Source organism: Sciurus carolinensis, chromosome 4 (assembly GCF_902686445.1).
Source record: "Sciurus carolinensis chromosome 4, mSciCar1.2, whole genome shotgun sequence".
NCBI lineage: Eukaryota > Metazoa > Chordata > Mammalia > Rodentia > Sciuridae > Sciurus > Sciurus carolinensis.
Window position 1 is genome coordinate 55,152,793 of NC_062216.1, and position 18,428 is coordinate 55,171,220.

Genomic DNA, 18,428 nt, shown 5'->3' on the forward strand with positions numbered 1-18,428 from the left:
ACTGGTGAGTTTACTTTTTGGAGAGTCACCCTTATCCCCGCCACCCCAGTGCTGGGGGTTGAACCTAAGGCTTCATGAATGCGGGTCAAGCACTCTACTCCTGAGCCACATCCCTAGCCTTGAGCTTTGGCTTCCCCACCCCTCACTTGGTTTTAACATTGTTTTCTTCTTAGACTCTTCAAGTTTCTATTCATTCATTCAGTGCTGGGGACTGAACACCCAGGGTCCTTGTATGTGGTGGGCAAGTGCTGCCACTGAGCTGCATCCCCAGCCCTGTTTCTTTTAATTGGAGCCCAGAACCAGACAATTCCTCTCAGCAGGGTCAAACCAGCTTATTTTCGGCATACTCTATTTCCACAGAGGTATGTATTCTCAATACTGTGTTTGCTGCCAGACATGTTCCCTTCTTTCTCTATGTGCTATAGTTTGTAATCTCATTTTTTAAAAAAACATTTGACTTTCTTCTTGGTGGCATCCACTTAATAGTTAAGTGCTTTCTAGTTTGTTTTCCCAGAGGACTAAAAATAAGTTTTTTTTTTTTTTTTAAACTTACACATGCTAGGAACAATGCTAAAATCCTCCATATGGATTATTTCTTATAGTTCACTTGACCCATTTTATAATGAAGACAGAGGCTTAGAGAGTTTAAAAAACTTACTAAGACCACACGCCTAGGAAGTGGTAGGGCAGGGATATGAACCTTAGAAGTCTAACTCCAGGGGCTGGGGAGATAGCTCAGTTGGTAGAGTGCGTTGCCTTGCAAGCACATAGGCCCTGGGTTCGATCCCCAGCACCAAAAAAAAAAAGTCTAACTCCAGGAGTGGTACTCTTATCTTACTCATTCAATTCCAAATTGATGTTATTTATTTATTGGGCTTTGAACCAATAAAGTCTGGAAGCACCATTAAAAAAAAAACTGAGAAAGCCTGGAGTAGGGTTGTTAGATTTAACAAATAAAAACAAGGGGCACCCAGTTAAATGGGAATTTCAGATAAAAAACATAAAATATACTTTTAAAAAATAAATATGTCTCATACAAAATTTGGGATATACTTACATTAAAAATTATTGTTTGAAATTCACATTTAACTGACCACCCTGTATTTAATCTGGCAACACCAGGCTAGGCAGCTTGCCAGAGCAGAGCCTGGGACTTCCCCACAGAATTGATATCAAAATGCATTTTGGGTCAATTGAAAATATTTCTTCTCTTTGGAGCAGAACTTCAGTGGTGTATTAACTCTTTAAAATGACAAATCTTTGTAACACCTGCCAAGAATTATGCCATGTTCACAAATAACTTTAAGTTGTTTGTTTCCGTGTTGATAATGGGGATTGATTTTCATCTGAATATATTTTAAGGTACAAATTAACTCACTAGCCAGGGATGTTTTATTTCTTTATATCACCTATCTTAGTATTAGCTATCACTTTAATAAAAAAGTAAACACAAAGACTCATTTTATTTAGACAGACTGAAAATAAAACTAAGACATCAAATCACGAGGCCTTTTGTGTTGTCCAAAACAATTCCTCCAGCTATCGACCCATGCAATTAATCCAGCAGTATCATTTATAGAATGATTAATATAACAAGAATTATTTCTCAGTAACAAAGGGGATCATTAAACCCTTGGGGCTCTTTGAAAAATTACTTTGACTATTCAATTACCAGCCTGCACAAAAGCAGAGATAAAAAAGGAATGGAAATACAAACACAAATGATTGGCTATTACATCTTTTATAAGGAAACAATAAAAACAGTAGCTAGAACCATATTGAACAGAACCAAGTAGTGGTTAAGTTTACAGACATGAAGTTGCCATTCGCCAAGATACATTTTATCCTCTAACTTGACAAGTCAGTAAATATGACCAAATGACTTTCACTACTCTTTAAATGGTAAAGTTATCAGTGTTAATGAAACAGACCCATAGAAACTGCCAAAGATCATTTATAAAACACCTCCTTTTTTTTTTTAATTAATACATTACTAAGCTTCAGTGATTCTGTCTTTCTCAACTTAATATGAACACAGATCCCTCCAAATCTATTTTATTTTAGTTATATAAAAATTAACAAACTTTGGCTTTCTTACAAACATTCTGTCCTTATATTTAAAAAAGTGATTAAAAGCAGTACTGAATATGAATCACTTCTGTAAAGTTTTAATGAGTGAGAAACATTTCACTAAGGTGCTATTCCTTGGAAAATCCTACAAAAACTGAATTTTATAAAGTTACTTATTTTGATAGAAGTTCCACTTATAAATAGCAGCCATTACTTCACTGCCTACAACACTGCAGGCTATCACATTTTATGTTTAGAATTCAAATGTTTGAAGATTTTCTATTAAGTGTTAAAACAACAAAGATGGGTTAGTTATCCCAGGCTAAAGGAGACAGCTGACTTCCATGATTTTACTGCTCAGACAGGTACCCACAACCACTGGATCTATGCTAATGAGCATGATAACGTTTACATTTTTTGTTTAAAGAGGAAGCAACGTTAACCTGGTGGAAGGCAGTTGCAGCAGGATGGGACAAAGTATCACAGGATGTTAGTACAGGAGAGATTTTCGAGTTAAAACAAACCTGAGGAAAGTGTGCTATTCAGAGGCTGAGATAACCCTGCTCCTGAATCTACTGTGGCAAAATGGTGTTTTCTGAGACCCATGTGGAAGAATTCAGAGTAGAACAGACATGCATGTGAAGGGGATGCTGGCCGAGTCATGCTGCTTCTAACAAGTGACTAACAGCATTGAAATGGGAGGAGGATGAATGCATTTTAATAATGGGGGAGAGAGATCTGCAAGTAAGAAATCTTGAGAACATTAAAATCCATCCCAACTGGGAGACATTTTGCTGCCTGAACAAAGCACGATGAGGACTGTGGTTTGAGAATTCTCAGGGCCAGGAATGAGAGCAGAGAAGGGCAACATTTGAAGTAAGGGGAGGTAATACTTTGCATCTTTCTTTCTAGGCAGGCTGAAAATTTCCTGACAAGTCTGGTGCTATTTAGGAGCAAGCTAGCCTGAGTTCTAGGACCATTTGGTAAAACAGAAGCCTGCGTGAGGGATCACAAAAGAGGTGGGATTGGTGCCAGAGAGTATCACTGATAGTATTCACAGACGGAAGAGAGGTACAGTGGAATTCTTGTTTCTGCTTTTTCTTTTGGGAGGGGGCAGCTAATAACAAGACCAAATCCTAAGCCAGAGCTGATCATGGTCACTCAGCATTCTAATATGCTTACAAATTAACTCCAGATAGCTGCTCTTCACTTAAAAATTCTGTATACCACTCATGGGCTACACAGGGTGGATTCCCTACCCCCATCCTTGGTTCTAGGATATAAGAAAAACTTTTCTTTCATGTTTGCTCTCCCCCATCCTGAATCTTCCAGTGTGACTCATAATTTTCCTAACTAGGAATGAAGAAACATTTTGAACAGATTTTGATGTAGACAGGTGCTCAGCCCAGGAACATGGGCATGAACTTTGACATATAGCCACACAGCTGTCTTTGGAGAGTTAACATTCAGCCTAACCTCTGTGTGGCTGCCTAGGAGCCCTGGATCTAAAAACATAAGCCACTTAGAAAAGAGACTCCCTTTATCATCATGTCAGATAAATGCCCAACAGACATTAGGACTTCAGAAATCTCTCGGCTGACCCTTATTCCTCCTTCATACATAGTATCAGAGCTCTTCAATGTAGAATCCCCATAATAATAAAAGACACTTGATTTCAAGGTACATACATAATCTGCCAAGCAGTTACTACAGTGGCTAATAGTAAATGATACCACTTCAGCAACTAGTAAGACACTTGAGTTGTTTGTTTCTGTCTTCTTGATGCTGAATGGGGCCAACATGGAGATTATTTGAGAAGAAAAAAACCGGATCACGGATTAAGTGAAAAGTTTCTAAAAGAATGTGTGGTGGTAACCAAGCCCTGACTCTGGAAATGTAGTCAGAAACCATCATTCTGAGCCCTAGGGCAAGGAGCATCGCGTATAGAAAAATTTGCAAAACCTAGCACCAGTTAGTTCTTCCTTTAGAGGGCTCAAAAAAGCTTGCTTCTAAAATAACCCATACATGCACTGACAAAAATGCCATGGAAGCCAAACATTTTCTGCAGCTGTTTTCCAACTGGCAAATGTACAAATGCATGTTTGTTCAGTGGTAAGCCTCCCCACAGATGTCTCCCGCCTTAGAGATGGGGGTGCGAATGGTGGACTGCATTTTCCCAAATAAGGGAAATCAAATCACCTGGAGGCAAGAGCCTACACTTCTCCCATCCCTTAGTGATACAATCCCTAATTAAGTCAGCTTCAAAGGGACTAAATTGGTGCCTGCAGGTCAGAGGGCAAACCCATGGTTTATAATCTTGTCACAAGTCATATATAACCTACTTACCTGAATAAAACCCCAAATCATCAATCCCCACCCTCCCTTTCCAGGAAGGGGAGCAGATTTATATCCTTTTCTTCTTTTTCACCAGAGTAACTTGAAGAGTCAAAGAAGGTAGTGTGGGAGGAAGGAGCATTGTTTCATCTTAAAAAATAAAGATCTGTATAAGTGTCATCTGAGGTTGTATAAAATTTTTTTTCAGTTCTCCTGTGTGGTTGCCTCCAGAGGCTCATCTTCTAAGCCAAAGCTCAGCTTGTCACCTAGCCCCTCAAACTGCTTGCTAAGACTGCCTGCAGAGTCCATGAACATGTTAGGGATGTCTTTGCCAAAGTAAATCTTGCTGTTGGAAGCGATGGCCTTATATTTCATCAGCTGTAGATATTCTGGTGTCAGTTTCAGCTGTGACAAAAAAAATAAAGACTTAGGTGGAACTATATTGGAGAAAATTTTTGATGGCACCCCTTCAATTTTCATATGCAAACAGCCTGTCAAAGAAATATGCCCCTTTCTATTTTCCATGGGCTCCCTGTTTATATTAGTAACAGGGGAGCCATTTCTTTTAATTTGAAGTAATCTAAGCTCTTCAAGACAGAGTGGTAAGAGTTTTAGACATTTCCATGTTTAACACAAAAAATTAAATTTCTATTAAGAACTACTATCAAAGGAAAATACCTAACCCAAATAAAACTGGAGCTCTCAGTTCTAGCCCCAGTGGGGTCTGGGTGGTGATGATCATTTAATACCAGGTACTATCAAGCAATATAAACCCAAACCCAAAGACATGTCTTCATCAGGCTGTGTTGGGCCTTTACCTTATTTGCTTCAGCTGTTTTCAAAGCAGTGTAGCATTCAGCATCAGCCTTTGCCTTCTCCCGGGCCAGAAACGCAGCATCTGGGGGGAAGGAATGCAGGGAACTGGATGAAGTGCAAACACTGGGTTTTGCAGAAAGTGCAGAGTCTATCAGAAGACTATGTTCTGGGGCTTGGGATGTAGCTCAGTGACAGAGCACCTGCTTAACATGTGCAAAGCCCTGGGTTTGATTTCTAGCACTGGGAGGTTGTGGGGACCCGTTGTGGTCCCTGCCCCTATAACTTTTCCTCTGCCTCTATGCCTCTGTGACCTTGGGGAGATAGTCCCCCTCCCCCCTTTTTTCTCTCTCTCTCTGGATTCTTGTGGCATTTTTTCCCTATTGTCCTAGCTGGTATAAGGATCAACCAAAGATGAAAAGTGCTTTGAAAGCATCTACCTACGATGGGATTAGTTATGAGCAAGTCTCTTGCTGTGTGCAAAATCATACATGTTGACAGCATAATCTAAAAAAGCACAGCTACCCAGAGACACTTCCTGTTTCCACAGGCTTTCTTCTTTTGTAGCTCTACATCTGTGGAGCAAAGCAGTGGATCCCTGCCTTAGGCGCCAGTTCCAGAGCTCTCCTGCTACTTAGCAAAAGCAAGTGAAGTCCAAAGAAGGCTCTGAATATGGCCAGTGGGTGATTCACCCTAAAACTTAATACAATAAACACAAAATCATTCCTCTCCAAAATCATTTCATTTTTATTTCTTTTTTTTATTTGTTCTTTTTAGTTGTACATGACAGTAGAATGTATTTTGACATAGCATACATACATGGAGTGTAACTTCCCATTCTTGTGGTTGTACATGATGTGGAGTTACACTGGTCGTGTATTCATATATGAACATAGGAAAGTTATGTCCAATACATTCTTCTGTCTTTCCCATTCCCATCCTCCTTTTTATTTCTATCAATTATTTTAAAATGTTTCTAACTGGGGCAGTGGCTCATGCCAGTAATACCACTGACTTGGGAGGCTGAGGTAGGAGGATTTGAAGTTCTAGGCTAGCCTGAGCATATTAGTAAGACACTGTCTCAAATTAAAAAAAAAGAGGGGAGGGCCTAGGGATATGGTTTAGTGGTAAAGTGCCTGTGGATTCAAACCCCAGTACTGGGGGGAAAAAAAGTTTCTAATTAACAGTGATTAGGCTGGCACAATTCTAAGAAAGAATTACATGCAGTGGTCAAGACTAACACCTGTTCGGATTCAGATCTATTTAATCCCACTATGCAAGTGATATACCTCCCTTCCTGGCTGAGACTAGCTTTCTGTCAAGCTGAAGCTAAATTTTTGATGTGTACCTCCTTGCCCTGGGAATGAGGCCAGGCACATGTAATATTTGTAGCAAAACACCTGGGGAGAAAGGTTAGTCTGTGGGGGTCTTACTGCATGCCTTCAGCATGACCCTGGGGTGAAGGAACCTGCAGTCTTGCTGGAGTTCTGGTTACCATGGGACAATTCAATTGGCCTTAGCACCAATGACAGGTATATGTAAGAAAAATAGGTTGTTTAGATGAGTACAGTGGCACATGCCAGTAATATCAGCTACTTGTGGCTCTGAGGCAGGAGCATCACAAATTCAAAGTCAGTCATAAAATAAATAAAAAAATAAAATATAAAATAAGATAAAAAATAAAATAAAATAATAAAATAAAATGAAATAAAATAAAAAGAGCTGGGGATGTGGCTCAGTGGTACAGTACCCCTGGATTCAATCCCAAATCCCCAGTACTGAGGAAAACAAAACAAAACAAAACAAAACTTCTATTTTGCTAAGAGATCCTGAACAAGGAGCTACTGATCTGTGAAATCCTAACTGGCTCCTCAATAGGCCCTTTCAAAGCCTTATAGGTTCCGTAATGAACATAACTGAACATAACACTTTGTAGCCTTCAGTTGTCCTAAGAATCCATTTTTGTCCTGAAATTTGCTTGACAGAGATACCACATGAAGTAAAAGATGGGTAGTGGGACAAAAGTGAGGACTTGGGATCAGGAACTGAAGGTGAATGATATTCAGAAAAACTAGCAAAGATAATACTTCTTTTTAGCTTCAATGTTGCTGGTTTTGAATTTTTTTTTTTTTTTTTTTTGTTGTGTGGGGTTTTGGGGATTGAACCCAGGGGTGCTCTACTGCTACTGAGCTACATTCCCAGCCCTCTTTATTTTTGTTTTGAAATAGAGTCTAAGTTATAGGGCTGCCCTCGAACTTGTGATACTTCTGCCTCAGCCTCCTCTGAGTATTTGGGATTATAGGCATATGCCATTGTGACAGTCTTTAAAAAAAATGTCTTCTTTAAAGTCAACTTATTATCTGCTTAAACCTTGAGAGCAGACTTAAAGACGAAAAAAAAGCATGAACTGACTTTAGAGGAGTGGGTGGCTGAGGCAAGGAGGACCAGCTGCTGTTCTGGCCCAGCTTCTAAGTTTACTCCCAATGCTCAGAGGCCCCTACTAGATTGTGAACTCCAAAACAGCAGAGGCAGTGATTTCCCTTTTCCTTATGCTTCATAAAATGCCTGGCACACAAAGACACTCAACCAGCATTTGCTGAATGAATGATGCTCTCTGAAGTAGCTGGATGCTAGCCTGTCTGAAATTTCCAAGCATGAGTGAGTCTAAGTGCAGAGTAAAACACATGTTTTAGAGAGATCATGACATCCTAGAAAGAGACTAAAAAGCAAACAACTCTCCCACCAACTTGCCTTAAAGTAGAGGCTGAGTAAAACTCAAGTATCAATGTCCCTTTTGCTCACCTTCGATTTCTGAGATCTTCTTTTCAGTCTCCTTCTCCATCACCTTCTGCCCATAGGTGATTTCTGCAACCTGAGCTACTTTTTCAGCCTCTATAATTGAAGTTGAGAAAAGACTTATAGCTCTGACACTTCAAGTTTGACTAATTTCACCTTCTATCTGATCTGAGTGCCCTGGTGTGTGACAGTGGTATGCTCAGATGGAGAGCTGCTTTCCCCATAGGGCACCTGTGACAGGCACATGGGGGCAGAGATGGAATGAGGAGTAAGCATAGTAGCACATCATCAGTGCGAGAGAGTAACTAAGAAGACCCTGGTCCCAGGGAGGAGAGCCATTTCTCTGAGGAAGGTGAGGAACAAGTCCTGACTTTTCTTCTAAGTCACAGGTATACTTCTTCCCAAAAGAATATTTTAAGGAATAAGTTTTATCTGACACTTCATTTTAGTTAGTAGTTGGATTGGTTGTTGATAATGCAATATAGTGATTAGTTTCTGGAGTTGAACCCCAGTCCCACCTCTTACTTGCCACAAGACCGTGAACATGTTATTCAACCTCTCTCTGCTTCAGTTCAGTCAAATAAGGCCAATTATGGTAGCTAATTCACATGACAGTTGTGAGGACTCAGTTCCTTCACATAAGAAGTGCTTAGAGAAGGACATGACTTAACAGTAAGTACTCATTGTTAGCCATTATTATTATAAATTATGATTAATAGGAAGGGCTCTTCCATTTACAAAATAGGTAGAAACTCAAAACTCATTACCCTGGCCATGATCTGACAGTTTCTGGCTTCTGGGGCCTGAATGTCACTCTGGCATGGTAGAAACGTTTTGGAAGACTATGTAGTCTATTCATGCCTGGGTCTTCCCTGCATCTTCCCATCGTCCCCAGCCCTTCTGCCCTGAAAGGGGGATCACAGAACCACATTCAGACCAATGAGGGCCTTCTTCCGCTCTGTCTCAGCCTCCTTCTCCACCACCTTCTGTTTCTGGGCTGCAATAAGAAGCTTTGTCTTCTCACTTTCCCTGAGGGGGAAAAATATGCAGCTGTGAGGCTGTAATGGAAAAGCCTCTGCAGAACTTCACTGCCCCCTGGAGAAGCCAAACTCTTCCAGTAAGGAGAGGCACACTATGATTTTTTGCTGGATATTCAGTAGCCACGGTAAAAGCTGATCTGTTGCAGATAGTGGCTCTTTCTCTTCCAAGCTAACTAATTTATGGGAAATTATATATAATGTTAACATCTGGGCATGGTGGTACATGACTGTAGCTGCAGCTGTACAGCAGAGGCAGAAGGAATCTTAAGCCCAGGATTTTAAGCCTAGCCTGATCCCATCTCAAAACAAAATGTAAATAAAAACATAATGGACTTCTAATAAAATATACCTGCTATTCACATATTCACCTTTCCCTCCTATCTCCACCTCTGGCTTGGATCACTGAACATGAAGAAGGCTCCAGGCCTTTAAAAGCATCCTGCTCTACAAGGCTCCTTCTGTGGCTCTCAGTTAAGGAGCCCCTTCGAGGGCAGTGACATGCCTGTGCAATCTTACAGTGCACAGCCTATAATAAATGCTCAAGAAAGGAAATAAACAAAAAGCTTGGCACAGCTTTGGTTCACTCTGGGATGGGATGAGGTGGGAGGTGGCAGAGTGTGGCAGTCAGTGTAGGCCTAGGGCATACTCACATCAACTCGTAGTTCCTGCGGATTGCCTCAGGTATATTGGGCTTTGTCACCCGCACAGCCTGGAGAAAGATACAAATAGCAAGTGATGGGAAAGTGAGGGTGGTAAGGGATATAAATTCCTACAGAGCCTAGATATTTCTGCATATAAAGGACATTCCTTGGGAGAGAGGATAAAATTTCGGAGAGAGGGTATTCTCCCACAGTGGCAATGCTTACTTGGATGACAAGCCCAGGGGCCATTGAGGTCAGGTCCTGTTGCAAAGCCAGTTTGAGATTTTCATCAATCTGGTCTGGAATCAATGACACACAAAAAGGAAATGTTATACTTTCTAGATTGGGGAGGGTGGGATGGTAGTAAAGTACAAGTGGAAACAGAGGCTCAAGAAGAGAAGTAAAAGATCTTCCCAAAGGGGTTGGGGAATATAGCTCAGCTAGTAGAGTGCTTGCCTATCAAGCACAAAGGCCTGGGTTCAATCCCCAGCACTGCAAAAAAAAAAAAAAAAAGTCTTCCCAATAGTATCGTACTACAAAGCCCAGAAACCTCAGGATATCCTGTAAGACTTTAAATTTTTTTTTCTTTTTGCGGCAGCGAGTGGTGATATCAGCTTGTAATCCCAGCTACCTGAGAGGATGAGGCAGGAAGATCACTAGTTCAAGGCTAGCCTTAGAAACTTAGCAAGACCCTATCTCAAAATTAGGGGGGGAAAAAGGGCTGGGATATAGCTCAGTGGTAGAGCATACCTGGGGGTTCAATCCCCAGTACTGCCAACAAAAACAAAAAAAAAAATTTTTTTTTTGGCATTACTGGAGATTGAATCCAGAGCCTTGTACATGTTGCTAGGCAAGTGCCACAGTCATTTATCAGACTAAGTTATATCTGAATTAAGGCAGAAACCTGTTGCCCTGGGTTAGTAACTTATTGGGGAAGTCTAGAAGAACTATTTGTAAAGCATTTCAGTAGTATAGTAAGTTGCTTAAATACTATAGTGATACTGATAAATTCTAATTAAATTACATTACTAAGTAAACACAAGAGGTTCTTTAGGTAAAGTTCTGAACAAGTATTAGAAAATATTTTTATAAAATGAACAAAGAAGATGCATCATAGTAAGAAGTGATAAAAATTATACAGAGTCATGTTTAAAGATGAGGCTGAGAGTCTTGAGAGGGGTGAAATGTAGTTCAAGGAACATTAGAGATACGAATTTCTCCTTTATGAATGTACACAGATTCCAAGCAAAACAGTGCTTGCCAGCAAGACTGAAATTCAGAAAGGAAAGAGTATCAAAGCAAATACATTTTCCCATTTCCTCTGTGTAAAAGCCACACTTCACTTCACTTACAGTTTATCTGTAAGACAGTAAAAAGTATTTGAATGCAAGACGATTTAGTATTTTAATTTTCTCTTCAGGGACATTAGAAATCCTTTGTCTTTTGTTGTTTCAAATGCTCTGAAATGTTCGTTGAAGGCACTATACTAAAACAATGGCTAGGGAGAAAATTAATATTTCATAAACTTCTATTAGTTTGAGGTTAAAAAAAAAATCAATAGCAAATTTGCCAATTTTTTTTCTTGAAGGCACAACGATTTCAAAAGCAACAAAAGAATACAAACCTTAAAAAATGAATTTACATTCAGTTTTCCACTGAAGAAAAGTGATTCTAATGATTTCCTAAATCTTAGACAAGGCAAAGGCTATTTGTTTAAGCAAATGGTCACAGGCAATATAAATGATTCCTCCTTCTGTCCATTAATAAAAAACATTTTCGGGCTTGGGTTGTAGCTCAGGGGTATGCTTGCCTAGCATACAGGAGGCTTCTGATTCCATCTCTGGCATAAAACAAAACAAAAATAAAAACAAAAAAATCCCAGAACTCACTTGGGTCTTTTTATGTGGGTTAAAGGGAAAAATCATCTTCTAGTGTTGTATCAAGAAAAATTCATTTACTTTTAATATTGGCTACTTAAAAACTTCTAGAAGCAAGTTTAAACAGAATACCACAAAGGAGCTGTAACAATTACTGAAATGTCTCCTTCCTTTGCTGCTAAAGTCAGATGGGTTTCCTTTGATCAGGTAAAAAGGACAAAAGGTGTCAACTTAGGTATGTGTATCCTTTTTGTTTAAACTGTTTTCCTGTTCATCTCTATAGGGACAGAGTGGCAGGCGGAAAAAAAAAAAGCAAAACATAAAGATTCTAAGAACTGTGAAATGTTATAATTCTGGTTTCACTTTTAGAATTATAGAACCACAGCATTTTCATCACCCAATCCCTGTGGGCCCTTCACCTGGTGTAATGCAGTATGCAGAGAATAATGAAGTGACAGCCAGGAGATAAAGGTTCTAGTTTCAGCTCTGCTACCAACTAGCAATTAGCTCATTAACTTCCTCACTTTGAGTCTCAGTACACTTACCTTAAAATGAGGATGCTGGGTGGTAACATCTAAGGTTCTTTTACAATCTTCATTACAGAATGATATTTTAGGGAAAGAGAGAACATATTTCTATTCCAGTCCTCTGATTCTAGTCAAAAGTGAATACTCTATTCCACTATTTTCTTGTTTTCAAAGTTTGACCCCTCTAAGGATCTTCTTTCATTGATGATAACATTTTCCAGGAACTCCATTGATTACCAGTTCCCAAACACTATCCATCTTATCTTGTGGGTAGCCAGGATACAGCAGTGGGGTGATGTAGGGCTGCTAAACCCTGGCATGATCATGGAAGGGGGACTGTCTTACCAAACAGCTCAATGTAGACCTCTTGAAGTGTATGTACACTGCAGAACTGGTTCAGCTCATGGTGGATTTTGTTGAAGATGAGGGCCTTGTCATAGTCCGCAGTATAGTTCTTCACTATATCATACACTGGGTCGGGGAGGAGAGGGCTCAGTATAAGAAAATGCAAGACTCCAAACGTCTCAAACTTTTTCAGACACAGCAGCTGTCCCTTTCTGAGAAATCGAGACAGACAGATGTGAGGCAGTTACGCCAGTGGGGAGGGTATACTAGAAGACATACCTGCATTTGGTACCAGGAAGTTCACCACTTCAATTCTGTCAAAGTAGATCATTACACCACCACTATTGGAGAAAGAGGGACAAAGAAGTCACTAATAAGCTCTGGAATAGTGTATAACCACCTAAGGTGATAGCATAAGATGTGTGACAGGCAGAAAAGGAACAGAAACATTTGTGGAACATTAGAAGGCATCTTGGATTTCCAAACAGGAGATCTGCATAGTTCCTATCAACAACCTGATCTTCTGAGAAATCAACCTAAAAATACCTCCACAAGAACCAGTGAGACTTTTGGGGTGTTAGTAAGAAAAGACTAGTTCATATCTTTTGAATCAGCAATGCCTTCTGATGAAAGGAATCGATTGCAGGGAGAAGACTAAAGAAGGTAAAGAAGTTTTTAGAACACACAAGTTCACTGTGGAATTTCCTGGTGTTTCCCACTTGGGCTTTGCCATTATGTTAGTTCAGCCCTCCTTTACGCCCTCAAACATTCATTATAAAAATCATTCTAGCCCCTCCTAAACCTTGGATCTTCTCTACTACACTCCATAATGTGGTCAAGTCAGAAAAGTGGGGCAGGAATATGATAAAACCATACATGATAAGAACAACTGAGTGTTACTCTCTTACTGCAGCCAGTTGGAAAGTCCTTTCTCTTACTTATTGGAGCTTAGTTTTTTTTTTCTTTTTTCTTTTTTTTTTTGCAGTGCTAGGGATCGAACCCAGGGCCTAGGCAAACACTCTACCAACTGAACTATACCCCCAGCCCAGAGCTTTACTCTGGGTATTTTACCTGGTTCCACAAGGTACATTCTTCACCTCATCTGTCTGGAGTGTGGTCTGGGAACAGAGGAACATCAAATACTTTAAGATGGGTAGTGACAGACAATGTAATTTACTATTTGGAAACCCAAATGCCCTTGCCCTTGACTACTTGTTTGGGTTAAGCTTTGCCTTTGTTAAACATGAATAACTCACCTAATCCCCTTTTACAGAGTGTGCTTCTAAACCAGGTAAGGGTCCCTTCCCTACCTTTACTATAAGGGAACTACATCTGAACAGGCAGAGGAATAATGGTTTAGTGAAAAAGACCCTGGATTAGGAGTCTTAAGCTGTGTATTTACTTCTAGCTCTTATATTTACTAGTTTGAAAACAGCAAATTCCTTATTTAACCTGTCTCAGACTTCAGTACCTGCTCAGTCGATCCTCAGGATTATTGCCAGACTCAAATGAGATAATATACTTGAATACATTTTTAAAACCATAAAAGGAAAATGACTATGAGGTATTCTAGGACATTTTGCTGGATCAGTTGAAAAGTTATTTTTTTTCCCTGATTTTTCTTATGTGGACATATCAGAGATGTTTAGTCTATCTTAGCCAGGCTGAGAGTAGTCACATCTAACCATTTTTTTTTTTTTTTTTCTATTAGTACTGGGGATTGAACCCAGGGGCACTTTATCACTGAACTACATCCCTAGTCTTTTTTATTTTGAGACAGGGTCTGGCTAAGTTGCTGGGGCTGGCCTTGAACTTGTAACCTTCTTGCCTCAAACTCCCAAATAGCTGGGATTACTGGTGTGCTGGGCATTCTACAATTAATATTACACTTACTTCAGATGTTATTACCCCTCACGCAATCCAACTTCCCTCTTACCCCTAAAAAGTTATTTCACATTTCTGAAGTTTAAATAAGAACCAGCAAAATTACCATGCTTTATTGCTTTATTTTCATCTATCATGGTAAAACACAGGCATACATATATATTAGACTTTTCTTCTATATTTTCAGAAGATTCTTCTTTGGTTTTGTCTTGAAGAAATAATTTCCACATAGGGCTAATGGTCCAAGGCAAGGCAATGATGATTCTATTCAGCTACTTCAATAATCAAGTAAAGCTCCAAGAGCCTGTGTCTGCATGCCTGTTGTGTGTTTATGATACTTAAATCAGTCTCTGAAAAAGCATTTTACTCATCCAATGGCTCAATAATTTCAAATCATGTTATTATCAACAATCCAAATTTGTAGTCATCCAACCATACCACACAAGCCAAGTGTACCTGCACAGACTTATATGATGTGATGAAAGGGAGCATGAGATGGAAACCAGGGCCGCTGGTGGAAGTCAGCAGGGCACCGCCTCTGCAGAGGGAGAGAGAGGCAGGTTCAGTGTAGCAACAGGATCTATTACATTAAGACCACGTGGGCTAACTTTCTCTTCAGTCCTATAAACATTTAATATAGAGTGACACGTGCTGGAGCCACATCCACAGATCCTTTTCTTCTTCTCATCTTAACATGAGGAAGCCTGATAGTAAAACACCAGGCTTTCTTTTGCATTAAGAAAAACAGGTATACTGGTGAAGTGAAATTAAGACAGTAAACTGGGTGCAGTGGTGCATGCCTTTAATCCCGGGGACTCTGGAGGCTGAGACAGGACTGCAAGTTTGAGGCTAGCCTCAGCAACTTAGTGAAACCTTGTCTCAAAAAAAAAAAAAAAAAAAGGCTGGGGATGTAGCTGTAGCTCAGTGGTAAAGTGCCCCTGTGTTAGAGCCCCAATACCAAAAAAAGAAAGAAAAAAAAAAAAAAAGGATAGCAGAATCCCTGGCTATTTTCAAGATAAGAGAGGAAGTCCTTTTTTTACTCGATCATTATCTGTTGAGCTTGTGGCAATCCATTTGGGCACTTAAATGAAGTGATACATCAATTAACTGGGAAGTTCAGTGACATGGTCAACCAAAAGAATAATCTTATGTACACTCTATAAGTATTAAATATATTTTTCTGGCAATAGAGTTACCTTCCTAATCGAGTTGTTTGTAATGATAACCTGTCTTGGGAAGCGGGGGCCTGTGGATTGAATCTAGGGTCTTCTGCATGCTACGCATGCACTCTACCACTTAGCTACATCCCTAGACTCAATCAGAGTTTTAGAACTTGCTATTGACAATAAGCATCATAGGGCACATAAAAGGGGTTCATAAAGACATAAAAGCAAAAGCCTTGGTCATGGAGGTTACTGAAAGGAAAGCAACCCAAGATTTATAAGTGTTTCTTTGCTTTACATTGTGAAGTCAAATTTAATAAAAAAAAAATAACATAAACAATGATACAATTTTAAGAACCATTATCTTAAGGTTTGCCTTGATTGATACAGATCAACTTGCAGAACACTTTGTTTTCCCCAAAATGTTCATTGTAAAAAAGACTCCCAAATTAGCAAAGTAGGCTATCTTCTCAAGTTGCCATCAAGAACTGGGACTCAGATGGCTTTTCTAGAGGTAACCTGGTAGTGTGGAGCCAAGCCTCCCAGAAGTATGTATGAGACAATAATATTTCAGGGATTATCTGCAAGGAGTGCTGGTTTTGTTTCTGAGTCTATATACACATTTATCCATCACCAGTACTAAGGGAAATTTTAAATATACATACAAGCACACTCACATAGCCACACATTCCCTTTCTCATGGTCACTGACACAAAAAGCTCAATCTAAAAACATTACCCTAGTCAATAAAATATAAACTTAGCAGAATCTGCTATAGTAACTAGGAAAGGGAGCCATTTAACAGGAGGTTGAAAAGTTTCTACCTGTCTCTGCCTTACCTGTAATATACCCCAATGTGTCCCTCTTCTATCTTGTGCACAGATGAGAAGAGAGAAGCACAAAAGAAACTGGAAGCCACCGCCACAACTGCTCCCAACTGAGCCATCAGTGAACCTTTATCCTAGGGAAAAGATGTGGGAAAATGTGTGTGGCCAGACATGCAGAAGAAAAGCCATGCCAGTGAGTACTTCACCAAGTGCGGCTCCCTGAAAGTGACTCATATGCAGCCTGCTGTAGTAGGAACATAAGGCTACATCTACAGCTCATTTCATCCTCGCTCTCAGTCAACATTCCCATTCCCTAATAGTAGATTATGTTCTCCACCACTGTGAAGAGGCAATGGCTCCAGATACACTCCTTGCCCAAGTGAGAACCAGTGCCAATTGTGCAGGGTTCGGAACACAGCCTTAACTTCCTGTGAACACAAATGTGCTGTTACTGGAGCCACTCACACTAGTAAAGGGAAGGGAGGCAGCTGCAGTATGCTGGCCCAAATTACAGGGGATGTCAAACGACAGGCAGTTGTGGCTATGTAATTCTGGTCAGAGCCTCCCAGTTCTAATTGCCTGCCTTTTCAAAGGAAACCATTATTCAGACGCTAGAGACAGAGGCAGTAAGCAGCAAAGTTCCAAGGTGGGATTCTCTGTCCTTTCATCCATCTTCCCAGTTATTCCTTTGGACCTAAACGGGACAGGGCTGTCATCTGAAGCCACACTCCCTTGCCCATATCCTTTGCACCCAAGCCGGTGGTTAGGAGAAACCGAGACCGCCCAGGATGGGAGATTGCGGGCTCCTGGGTCTAACCGTGTTCAGGCAACTGGATATGAAAGAGCTGGCATCCAGAAACTCAGTTCCTGAACCTTGAATGACCTGAAAAAACCTACGGTGACTGACAGCAATGTTCAGTCGGGTGTGCCAGGGCCCAGCAGCACAAGGCGAGGATTCTACCTCCCGGGTCTAACACACCTGGGACGCAGATGTCTGAGGCGCTTATTTTACCCTGGCCGCCTCTAGCTACCAAGCTGTGGTTGCGTCCTTTCTGCAAATGCCCTTCCCTCCCCGAAGTCGCCTCCGCTCTACCTCGCGCCCCTTCCCCGCTCTCCTCTGAGAGAGGGTCGCGCGTCCTAAGGGCTCCAAAAGCCTCCGCTCGGTCCCTCCTGGGGTTCGTGGGCAGGGAAGAGATAGAAAGGGTTTTCTTTCTCGCTCCCGAATGGGTCGGCTGAGGGAGAAAGGCGGCTAAGGCCAGAGCTCCGGAGGACCAAGGCTGAGCTCGGGTCAGGAGCCGCATCGAGGCCCGGTGCGCGAACTAAGGGGCGGGGGCCGCGTACCAGGCTGTCCCTCCAGGCGCTCCGTACTCGTCCGAACCCCTGTGCAACTGCAGAAACCGCCACACCCCTCAGCACGCTGCTTCCTTCCGGGCCCGTCGCTCTGATGACGCCATCAGTTCCCGCGAGAAGACCACACCTCCTTACCTCAACCTCGTTTGTCCGCTCCGCCCCTCGGACTGACTACACTAGTAGTCAGTGTTCGTGGACCGCCGCCAGGGAGCGCTCGCGATTCGGTCTGGGCGGCTCTGGACCCGTGTAGGATTTCTGGGCGGGGATGGAGTGGAGAGCTGGGTGGTGTCTGGCGAGTAGAGAGTGAATGGCAGAACGCGCGTGGCCGCGGGTATCACTTTCCCAGGTTTTGACTTTGGAGATTGCTCCGGATTCCCCTCCACGTTGGGTCAAAACTGTTTTTTTTTTTCTTCTTCCGGAGAAAGTACTAGCGAGTCGCAATGTTGTAGTCCTCTGCCCACGCTTTCCCGTAGCACCGCTGAATGAAACAATCTTTGAAATGTGTAGATTAGCACAGTGACGTAATCAGCAATCCCTACTTTGAATTTCCCTTTATAATTTTCTGGGAGCTTTGTCCTTTGAGGTCCCCACAGCAACATAAAGTAATTAAGGGAATCTGAAACGTTCAGTGAGGTGTGGGGATAACAACAGTCAATGAAAGCTTCCTTCCGGTTTCCTTTATTAACCTGGGCTTCTTGCAGGTGCTTGTGCGTGTCGTCCGCTCTTTGAATAGACAATATATTTACGGAGGGTAGGTGTTT

At 41.2% G+C, this 18,428-nt stretch overlaps 1 protein-coding gene across 2 annotated transcripts; it reads right to left on the minus strand.

The window, feature by feature from the left end:
• Window positions 1–1,444: 1,444 nt before the first annotated feature.
• Window positions 1,445–17,748, minus strand: Erlin2 (ER lipid raft associated 2). Of its 2 annotated transcripts, none has more exons than XM_047550984.1 (12): window positions 17,659–17,748; window positions 16,330–16,451; window positions 14,784–14,865; window positions 13,515–13,561; window positions 12,723–12,784; window positions 12,444–12,569; window positions 9,920–9,993; window positions 9,704–9,762; window positions 8,951–9,042; window positions 8,020–8,109; window positions 5,223–5,302; window positions 1,445–4,809 (listed from the first exon to the last, which is right to left on the minus strand). In XM_047550984.1, the coding sequence occupies exons 2-12, from the start codon at window positions 16,434–16,436 to the stop codon at window positions 4,609–4,611; spliced, it is 1,020 nt and encodes a 339-aa protein (XP_047406940.1). In that variant the 5' UTR covers window positions 16,437–16,451; window positions 17,659–17,748; the 3' UTR covers window positions 1,445–4,608. The 2 variants fall into 2 exon arrangements, with proteins under 2 accessions (XP_047406940.1, XP_047406941.1); XM_047550985.1 differs by lacking the exon at window positions 17,659–17,748 and adding an exon at window positions 17,411–17,639.
• Window positions 17,749–18,428: the final 680 nt, after the last annotated feature.

Coding starts and splice junctions, on each gene's coding strand:
- Erlin2 (XM_047550984.1), bottom strand. CDS start 16,436: ATGGCTCAGTTGGGAGCAGTTGTGGCGGTGGCTTCCAGTTTCTTTTGT. Junction 9,994..12,443: donor GGTCTACATTGAGCTGTTTG/GTAAGACAGTCC, acceptor CATTGATTCCAG/ACCAGATTGATGAAAATCTC. Junction 8,110..8,950: donor GCGGAAGAAGGCCCTCATTG/GTCTGAATGTGG, acceptor CTTCAATTATAG/AGGCTGAAAAAGTAGCTCAG.